The sequence below is a fragment of the Triticum dicoccoides genome, chromosome 3A, assembly GCF_002162155.2.
Source record: "Triticum dicoccoides isolate Atlit2015 ecotype Zavitan chromosome 3A, WEW_v2.0, whole genome shotgun sequence".
NCBI classification, from domain to species: Eukaryota; Viridiplantae; Streptophyta; class Magnoliopsida; order Poales; family Poaceae; genus Triticum; species Triticum dicoccoides.
The window spans coordinates 703,175,325-703,185,855 of NC_041384.1; the positions used below are offsets into that span (position 1 = coordinate 703,175,325).

The window sequence follows — 10,531 nt, forward strand, 5'->3', positions numbered from 1 at the left end:
AGGCTACTAGTTTGATTATGCATAATTTGACTGTAATGGCTGACAAAATAATTATGAAAGAATTGCCCGTCAAGCTTGCTCATCTTCATGTATATTTGTTCTGCAGCAGGACAGGAGCTTCTCAACTCTAGCAAGAGCAGCTCGGCAGAAACAACTGTTGCTAATGATCTACAGAAACACACAATGCAGGACGTCCCTGTTCATCATATCCTAGCGGACCAAGCTTTTTGAAGGCAGAAACAATCTTCACGTTATTTCTTATTTACTCCTAACTCAGTTCAAACCATCATTGGAATGGCCTCGAGTAGAGGCAAGAGATCACCCAGCAATCAAACATCACAGGTGGTAAAGTTACAACAAACTTTTTTTCCACTTCTTTGTTACGTGCTCATTTATCTTACTTAGGTTTTATGACTTCTTTGCTGGATCTAAGGCACGGACAGCAGATGGATGATGATGTCCAGAGGCACCAACGACCTACTACCAGGTCATCCAAGGCAAACTCGCCGAGACTTCAGATCTTCACCTCTCGCACGTCGTTTTGCCCGAAAGGGGTGCCACAGCCTGGGCACTTCCGGTGGCGTAGCTCAAGGTTCCTCTGGATACATGTTGAGCAGAATAGATGGAAGCATTTGGTGATCACAACCTGCCAGCAACCAAACAAGTAACAGAAAGCTAATCAGCATTCAGCAGTACATGGTCACAGGTTAAAGAGCATAACAGAGAAACAGGAACTTCGGTCACATGGAAATAAAAATAGCTGTATAACTCAGCTTCTACCATCTCGAGTCACATACAAATCTGCATCATCCAAAAATAAGGTTGTGCAATTCAATGAACAGCAAATTACCTCTTTGGGTCGGTCAAAGCACACGCCACACTTGAGAATAGCCTTGCATTCTTTTATCTCGTCCTGGAGCTTCTGGATAGTAGCCTCTTCGTTCTCGGAGGTCAGCTCCGCGACTTCATTCTTCACCTCCTCGTATTCTTCCTCGAGCTTTCTCTTCTCGCTTCTATAATAAGATAGCAAGAGAATGTAACAAGCCCGGGTGGCATTACAGCAAGGCCAACTTGGAACCAAAAATTAACACCACACCAGCAAGCCTAACCTCTCACGCTCCAGCTCCGTTCTGAGCTCAGCTATTTTTTTCTGGTTTTGCTCATATTCTTTCTCAGAGGATCCAACGGCGGACCGAAGCCACTTGAGCTCCTTCTCTGCTTCAGATACCTCCAGCAGAGTCTTTTCAATGGTAATTGCATGATGCCTGTTCTCTGAAGAAGTTTTTATAGCTTGTGCGACATAGGCTTTCATCTGTAAGGTTTATTCAAATAAAGACACTTCAAAACCAGCTCAGTGGTAAACACAGACACACACAGAATATATATATTAATACAATATAATATCTGCTTTGACGTGATTTTCAATTACTGTTGGCAGACAGCAAACTGAACCATAAATAACACACAGGGCATGAGTCAGAGATTACCTGCTCTTCACCACGGGAGAGTTTTTGTTTAGATGACTCCAGTGAACTGTTAACCTGATGGAGTTGCTTCTGTAACAAATGCTTTTCAGAGAGAAGGGAAGCAGAGGCTTGCTTTGTCTTCACACTATCTGATACTAGCTGTTAGATGAGAAACAAGTTACTGATGGAACCAATAAGAAAAACAAACAGTGTTTCTTCTGGCAATTCAACAGAGTATAAATGATGTGGGGTTAAAGTGCCTGGCTAATAAGGCGATAAGGCAAGGTGATGCACTGGACTACTGCCCCAGCATCTGAAGTGCTAGAGACGTGCTGCAAGGACACACTATATGAATCAACAAGTAGCAGCAACTGGAGTAACTTCTAATAGATAGAGATGGAAAAGGGAAAAGAGAAATACACCAGGCCACCTAGCCCAACAGCCGCAGCTGTCACCATGCTTGTGCACATGGAGCATGTAACAGGATCCTAGTGGTGTGTTGCTATATTGAGGGGGGTGCCATGCCGCCAGCAAAGAGGAAACACCGGTGAGATAGAAGCACGGATTCCACCACATAAAGCCCAGCAAGCTGGCAGCGAAGAGCTGCCCTGGTATCAGATACGCACCTTTATGTTAAAATCATCTCTGTCGGCAACCTGTTGAAGAAGATGCTGGTTTTGTGTCTGCATGTCTTCATATGCTTGACCAATTGTCTGCAGTGACAGCATCATTTGCTTTCAAACACACTCGCACGCACACAAAAAAAAACACTGCTGATAAGAAAACTAAAAATGAGCTAACCTCAATTTCAGAGATATAAGCATCTCCTTCCGCTTCTTTAATTCTTATTGCCTCCTTGAGTTCCAGAACATCTCTGCAAAACAGATCATACAAGGGATGAAGCTGCGGAGATGATACAGAATACCAAGTCCTCATTGAACAATAAAATATCTACCGGTTCACAAACATAACATATAGTGCCAGCTGTAGGAAAATATAAAATCTCGTTTAAACTACTGATCAGTAGAATTAGTTGGATAATACTCCCTCTGTTCCTAAATATAAATCTTTTTAGGATTATTGAGTTCGAATTAGGTTTTAACCTAGTTGGCCAAACAGGACAGTAAGGCACAAAATATATGTATTACTAGCTGGTGCAGGAACCAGTTGCAGGAGTTAAACTGGAACCTAGCCAGTTCTGATCTCACCTGGGCTGATTAACAGCTGCAAAAAAAAATCCAGTTTGTTTGTGCATTTTGAGCCTATGAGTTTATTAAGAATTTAGTAAATGGAATTTAGGAACAAGGTGTATATGCTCGGATTTCCAATGGAAGTTGTCATCAAGTATGGGGGGTTAAGGGAGTGTATTGGCCATTGAGCGGCAAAATGGGCGGTTTTGAAACCTATAAAGGACTATGTTAACCGTTATTAAATAGTACTCCATACATTATTAATTGACGCTCAAACGGATGTATCTAGACGTATTTCGATGCTAGATACATCCGTTTGAACAACATCAACTAATTCCGGACGGAGAAAGTATGTATTTAACACACTCAACATTTTTCACGTCATTAATAGCAGCAACCAGGATGAAACAACTGCAATAATTAAGTTCCTGATCCCCTCAATGGAAAACTCGTTTGAAATAGCAATCCAAGTAAACTGGAGAACTATTTCAGTGCAGTAAACTGGAGAACACATATCGAATTGTCACTAGGAGAAGATAACTGACCTTTCAGATGCATCTACATCGGTCCTTAACTCTTCCAGTTCTGCTTCAGCAATGCAAAGCCTTCTCTGGCATGCAGTTTCGGCTTCATTTGCTGCTTTTACACGAAGCTCAAGACTATGCTCCTCTAGACTAGTTCTCAAATATTCAGCCTGCTTGCGAGCTCGATTTTCTGATTCCTTGATCTCTGTAATTGTCCTAGATTCACAGAGTAAAATAAGAATCTAACAAATGAAGCAAAAATATTTAGTATGCAAAATTGATGAAAGCTGTGAATTGACAATCATTCTATGGATCGTTTTCAAAGGGGAAATCAATGGGCATTTGGTAATGGAGGAAAGCGTAGAGGTAACCAACTTATGGTTTTTTTTCCATTTTTTGAGTTCTTAGCCTATATGAACTAAGATTTTTATTCCTTGCCGTTTTGAACATTTTATTTTCAGCGATCTAAACTAGTATATTTTTCTTTCGGCATTTACAAATGTCACATAGCACCTATGTCAGCTAGTGTTAGCAGATTGCATCCAAATTAACACTCTCATCACTGTTGAAGTGTATATGTGGATTGCTTAGCCCTTTCCATCAGTTTGGACTTCTGGTTGAGTTGGCTAGTGCATGAAGCTTAACAATCACATGTTTTAACAACTTGATAGATTTAACCTGACCGCAAATTTTCATATGTAAAGTATATAGCTGAAATTGAGGATTAGAGTAAAGATGGACTTCTTTTAGGCATACAGTAGAACAGGTTTATTCAGAAGAAAAAAATGCATTGAATGATAGTAGAACTTTAAAAAATGCATTGAACATGTGTAAGGGATGTGTCAACTTTATCTCTTGTTCCCAAGGTGTGGTAAACTGTAAATCCCAAGTAAGTAGAAAACATTTTCTAACAGAGACTTTCAAGAATCTGGTGGACTACGTGATCATCTAAGAGAACAACATAAGTCACAGTCATAAAAAATCAACACAACTGATAAGTGATAACGATAACAATCAAGTCATACCTCGACTCAGAACATTCTTTCCCATACATATCCACAATAAATTCCAACTCCTGATTTTCCTTTTCCAACGTCTCAATCTGTTGAAATTTCATTCAGAAAACATGAATGGCAATCCAGACACAGTGCAAAATTGCAAGAGCTTGGCTTCGGACCATTGAAGGGCAATACTTCCTTGTTTTTCTTAAGAAAATGGAAGATTTTTATATTTATGCTCATATATGTAACCTCTCTTAGTTGCATATTCACTACCAGATGTTTGTTTGCCCACAAATGTTTAAAATTTAAGGGCACATACTGTTAGTTGCATATTCACTACCAGATGTTTGTTTGCCCACAGTCGGAAAATAACAACAATTTCAGGTAGCTAGTTGCAAAAGCTGAATATACACCAATGCTTGAAAGACTAAGAACTAACTGTTAATCCATAATATATTTTCAGAAACCAGGTATCAAGCAAGGTCTAATCTTGACAGATCTGACCTTATTTAATGACAAGTAGAGATAACCTAATGGTGCATGCTGTCTCTTTTTAAAGAATGGCTTTGTTATAGAGCAAGGACTAAATCTTCACAGGTAGCATGTAGCCTAACGGACATGTAGACTAATCTTGACAGATCTAACCTTATTTGATCATATCTCACCCTAACGTAACTAATTTTATATTTCCTTTTATATAATTGGCTTAAGGCCCAAGCTACTTGCTCTCCAAGTTGCTCCTTTGGCCATCTATGGGGTGAGTCTACGCTAATAAGTAATAACCAATCAGATATAATTGCTTGTGTAATAACTCAAAAATTTCTCTGAGCTGAGAGAACCATGGTGGAGGGAAAAGCAAACATCTTCAGATAACGCAAATATATCTCAGGCTGTCAGCACAATTAGAAGATGAGAGATTTTCATGATACCATACCAATTCTTTGAGGGACTTGATCTCAGAGACTTGTGCGTTGTATCTATCAGATATTTCCTTCTGCTCACTGATCTGAAAATTGGAGATACTTCCGTCAGATGTTTCGATTATGCTAGAGGTCTATTCACAATTTCTCAGGTATAGTTCAGAAGATAAAACTCTACAGAAATAGTTTGTAAATAATATTGTTTGAAGATCTAACAATGATCCTAAAAACATGTAACAATGCAAGCATGTAACAGCATCAAAGTACACATGAGTATACCCTAGAGTATTGAGTTAATCCTGTTTTTTGTAAATAATCACCCAGCTTTAATAAAGCAGAATAGCCTGAAGATAATATAACCTTTCTCTTCACTTCTCATTTTGGAGATCAGACACGGTCTCTGATACACCTAATTAACTATTACTTTTCGTATACTTTAGAGATAAAATGTTCAGAAAAATGACATAGAATAAATTTTATGACAAATATATTTTGAGTGACAAACATAAACACTTCTGCATACTATATTGGGAAAAGTAAACGTACATACAGAGGTGGTTGCTTGAGCTAGGTTTTAGATACTTGTGCATCTGGAAAACTTCTCAAAAAAGTCACATATGTGCATCTGTTAGAACATGCTATATTTTAGATTTGGTTGGTTGAAATTGAGTTGGTTATGTGCTAGCAGTCGACTATTTAAGTGATGACTTTGCTTCTTTGTAGAAGGCGATCAGTAAACAAACTTCCCTTGACCAGCTATTTTAGTGTTACTACCCCAACTGGTAACCCCTTCAATCTAATGCCATTCTACCTTAATCCATCTTATTCCATTTCCAACCCCTTGTTCAACTCAGCTCATGACACGGTAAGAATGGACTAGTTCAGGTATGTGGTGCTTGCTCTTTGTACTTAATCTATATGTCAGATATATGAATGCAGAAAATATCCTATCAGATAAAATCAATGCAAAGTGAGTAAATGTGTACAGGGATCACGATGAAGAAACATAAATGATTTATTTTTCATTACACACTGTGTGGCAATCTCACTACCAAGTACAAACATGTTAAGTTTCAGTGACATTCACAGACATGGCAACAGATGCAGACTGAGATCCAGTTTGGAAACATCAATAGATCCAGATCAATGACATACCTTCTTAGCTAACAAGGTTCTCAACGATTCAGCTTCTTCACGTAATGCAAGTGCTTCAGAAGCCGCATCCTTTGATCTATTCAATTGATTCTCCATCATTTCCATCTCTTTAGAGAGTGCTGCAGCCATGACATGAATCTCATCCTTGAAGTCTTTTTTACCTAAACAGTGGTGGAATTGAGAACAAAGTATATATTACACTGCAGAAGGAGGTAAACCCAGATCTCGATTTAGCAAGCCACTGAGTCAGGCCTCAATACCTGAATCTTGCAATGATTCCTCAACTTTGATCTCAAGATCATTCTTCTCAGCCATGGATTTCAGAATCTGATGTTCCAGTTCTTCGATTTTGGCCTCATAAGCGGTAATGGATTGTTCAATATTGTCGACGGATTCTCCTTTTGCACACATTTCTTTCTCCCTTTGCAAGAACTGGTTCTTATCATTCTAAAGTCAAAGAAAGGAAAAGCTGGTCAAGAGAAAATACCTTGCAAAACAACAGCACAACAGAGGAAAAGCATATTACCTGTAATACTTCAACCAAACCCTTGTATCGTTCTATCTCAGCATTCATATGATGTAACTTGTCGCTAAGAATTGTATATGGTTTTGATGTGAAAATATAGTTATCATCTTTTAACTGAGCCTGCACACATAGCACCAGAATGCAAATTATAGGAATAAGAAGACCCAGGATACAACTTGAAAGTACAACAAATATGTCAGCCATCCATTACAAAGAAGGTGCCAACCTGCAGATCTTCTAACTGGTTAGACAGTATTAGATTATCCTCTTGAGTCTCATGGAGTTCAAGCAGGCGGTTTCCTGCAAGGGTCTGCCCTCCATTGGACAAATTATACCATAAGATGAATGCTGAGCAGATAAGGCATATAAAAAGCATATATGCAATGGAATTCGGTCTGGTTAAAAGTACCTTAGCTTCGTCAACAGCATCTTTAAGATCTCCCCAGCCCATGTTTTCATCTGAAGATTTATCAGCCGAAACAGCACCATTCACAGCGTTTGGACCAGACATGTTCATTAGCGAACTTCCATGCCTCTGCAACTGGAGAATAACCAACTTCCGTCGACTTTCCTCAAGCTCTGCCATGGTTTCCTCTAGCTCTCCTGCATAAGCACATGAATATGGATTGCTTTGCTTTAGAATCAAAGCTTGACCAGTTTTATAGCTCAAAATTTGGAAGCACTGAACAAGATAAGGTTTTTTTTTGTTTTTTTTTTGGCAAGGGTCTGTTAACATATCTTAGTACATTTCTTCCAATTGTATTGGCAGCAAGTTTTAGCACAATTAATCCCACAAATTATTTCCGTATGAAATATGCAAACTGTGATGCAAGGTCAATCTTGTCAAGAATGCAAAGCCGAGTTTGTTATGAAAAGGGGCAGCTTTAAAGAAAAAGGGACCAGCCAGGACTATAGTCCTTGGCGGCATTCTTTAATAGAAGAGGCAACCTTAAGCACCATGCGTGCGAGCCGAGACTCGAATGTGGTTGGGCTGGCTGCGCATCTGCGCGCCTTGCCAACAGAACAGTGCTTTGTTCTAAAAAAAGGGGGGCGGGGACAACTTTTAATCATCCAGATGACAGAAGGAAATGGTATGTTTTAAAATTAAGCCAAATGCATTAGCGTATTCTTACCTGATTCGCGATTTGCTGTTCGGCTTCACGATTCGCTACCTCAGCCCGTATCGGGTTCAATAGGCGTTGTACATCTCCGATTCACGAATCGGAGAATGGGTTCGGCAAACCAGAGATTGGGGTTCGGCGAATCTAAGGTCGCGTTTGGCGAATCAGAGATCGGGATTTGGCGAATCAAAGGTCAGGTTTGGCAGATCTCAAATCAGAGATTGGGGTTCGGCGAATCGAAGGTCGGGTTCGGCAAATCAGAGATCAGGGTTCGGCAAATCGAAGGTTGGGGTTCGTGAACAATAGATCTTAGGCACAAACACTGAAGTAGCACATGGTTCTGCACACAGAAGCATTGGAAAATAGGCAAAGCAAGAAACGGGCCTAGTCAGCCCACACAGCCCATAAACGATCCTGGGTCCCAACTACCAACTCCCATCCCTAATAAGCATCATGACTGCCTACCCTACCGAGCATGGAGCGCCACCCCTCCAGTTTGTTTGATCTGCTTGCAAAAAGCTTTCCTTAGGGATTCTATCGACTCCATCTCCCTCACCTCATCCACACATGGTTCACGGCTATGGCTGCAGCCGCAGCCCATACCATGTCAACCTACTCGAGAGCACCCAATGGTGTCAACTCGATCTACTCGACATGAGATAGCTGCATTGCAATTCCTTCCATTTTTCTCTCAATCTCCTTGGTCGGAATCTAATGGTCCACCTGAATGATCGGTCACCACATCCTTACCGATTGGCACCGAACTCGAACCCCAATCGAGATTGGGGTTTTGGGGTTCGGAGGGTGGTTTAGTGAATCTGGTAACTACGGAGAAGATAATAACTGTGAATGCCCAGATATGCACACGAGATAAAAGAATTTAACAAATATATCAAATGAGGAAAGGAGTGACATTTTTTAACACCTGAAAGATGCTTGATTTCCTGCAATTCTTTTGAGTAGCTGCTTTTGAAAGCCTCAATCTCATCCAGATACCTTTTATGCTTCCCATTGACGATAGAAATAGCTTCACGGACATTGCCAACCACCTCTTTCAAGTGATCATTGTGGTTTTGGAGGGCAACAACAACATCTAAATTAAATAATGAAAGTTCAAGCAGATGGGTGGTTAGCAAATAATAAAGGTGCACTGAAAAAAATGGAGGGGAAAAGCCAGATATTACTTTTTGTCTTTACCTTCATTTGACTTCTCTCCATTTAAAGCTAATGACAAATATTCACTTCTAGCCTGTTGTGCAGCAATAGCCTCTTGAAGGGACCTCATCAGAGCAAGAGTTGCCGAACGGCGCAAAGCAAGAGCTTCTTCAGCGAATTCCAACAAGCTATTGTCGTCCTTTTTTCCATAATTGTTGGACTTCAAGAGCATGAAGAGAAAAATTTCCTCAGAAGGACATGACTCGATAGATTCTGAGCAACAAAAAAGAAAATACAATCAGCTAAGGCAACATGGCTACTGAAACAAAAAAGCACATCTCAGAAAGCAACATTGAACAGTTAAACAAATAAGCCAGCAACCTTCTGACAACTCTTCATGGTCAAGTGCAGGCAAATTATTCAAACCGCCACCAAATCGAACTCCAAGCAAGATTAAATCATCAACAAGCTATAATTAACATATATTAGTAAGAAGCATTACGAATCGGAAAAGAACCATAAAATAGAGTTTACACAGCTCAGAGGAAAGAACCTGATTCCACATCTTATCCAGGGAAATCAAAGTATTGTCATAAGAAGATTGTTCATTCCTCAACTCCTTGAACTTAGCTTCCAACACATGCATTTCAGACTTCTGTGCTTCCAATTGCTGCACCAACTTCTGGTTTTCATAATGAAGGGCTGTGGCATCCATCTTTTTTAAATAAATAAAAAACAGAAAGTTAGGTCCCACAACAGGGCACCAAAAAATTAACAGGTTTGCAACCAGATTAATGTCCACTAACCAAACTTTCCAAACTAATTGACCAATCTTATAGATGCAAGTATTCAGTCAGTCTTGTCGGTCTGCTAAAATTCCGAACCAGATTGTTAGTTGTAACACAAATTTAACTTCTAAATGTACTAAATAACTTCAAAATAAAAATGTATCAAAGTTATAGAACAAAAAAAAATGTTAAACTGGGACACCCCCTACAGGTCAAAATTAAGAATGCACAGAGAAATAGAGGTAGTATGCCTGATCACAGCTTTATTTAATAAGCTTTTGCTATGCATACTATGTTATTATGTTGACTAATGTTTTGCTCCATTCCAGTTTGAGGAACTGTGGATAGTATCATTGAGACCATGGTATGAAGCTCGGTTATTGGAGACAACAATCCGAGCAGCCATTTAATACTAGCATATAATGGATATGGATTAATGGAAAAAGCTTTGAATTTCGGGAACCAGTTATTGGAGACAACAACAGGTTCCCTAAAATTGCCCAGTGGGACAAGCAGTATGGTGAATGGCAGCGTCGAAAAACTAGTCGCACATGCCACATAACATATATTTCCATGAAGATGAATTGGGGAGAAAGGCGAGCAGAAACTTGAATGGACAGACATGGGGGGAGAGAGGCCCGGGAGCAGAAGCGGGGAGCAGCAGAGGGGGGTGGCGTCGAGAAGA

General features: G+C 39.9%; 1 protein-coding gene across 2 annotated transcripts in view; it reads right to left on the reverse strand.

The window, feature by feature from the left end:
* Window positions 1-224: 224 nt before the first annotated feature.
* LOC119270332 (E3 ubiquitin-protein ligase BRE1-like 2) overlaps window positions 225-10,531 on the reverse strand; it is an 11,126-nt gene continuing 819 nt past the window's right edge. Inside the window, exons 2-20 of one of the 2 annotated variants that reach the window (XM_037552341.1) lie at window positions 9,865-9,925; window positions 9,612-9,773; window positions 9,440-9,527; window positions 9,101-9,331; window positions 8,829-8,996; window positions 7,192-7,385; window positions 7,009-7,092; window positions 6,783-6,902; window positions 6,517-6,703; window positions 6,257-6,417; window positions 5,116-5,187; window positions 4,206-4,282; window positions 3,202-3,396; window positions 2,268-2,340; window positions 2,093-2,179; window positions 1,488-1,625; window positions 1,110-1,312; window positions 851-1,013; window positions 225-646 (exon numbers count right to left, since the gene is read on the reverse strand). In XM_037552341.1, coding sequence (XP_037408238.1) covers window positions 515-646; window positions 851-1,013; window positions 1,110-1,312; window positions 1,488-1,625; window positions 2,093-2,179; window positions 2,268-2,340; window positions 3,202-3,396; window positions 4,206-4,282; window positions 5,116-5,187; window positions 6,257-6,417; window positions 6,517-6,703; window positions 6,783-6,902; window positions 7,009-7,092; window positions 7,192-7,385; window positions 8,829-8,996; window positions 9,101-9,331; window positions 9,440-9,527; window positions 9,612-9,773 — 2,535 coding nt within the window. In that variant the 5' untranslated portion in view covers window positions 9,865-9,925 and the 3' untranslated portion in view covers window positions 225-514. The remainder of the gene's footprint in view (window positions 647-850; window positions 1,014-1,109; window positions 1,313-1,487; window positions 1,626-2,092; window positions 2,180-2,267; window positions 2,341-3,201; window positions 3,397-4,205; window positions 4,283-5,115; window positions 5,188-6,256; window positions 6,418-6,516; window positions 6,704-6,782; window positions 6,903-7,008; window positions 7,093-7,191; window positions 7,386-8,828; window positions 8,997-9,100; window positions 9,332-9,439; window positions 9,528-9,611; window positions 9,774-9,864; window positions 9,926-10,531) is intronic. The other variant, XM_037552340.1, reaches the window with a different exon arrangement.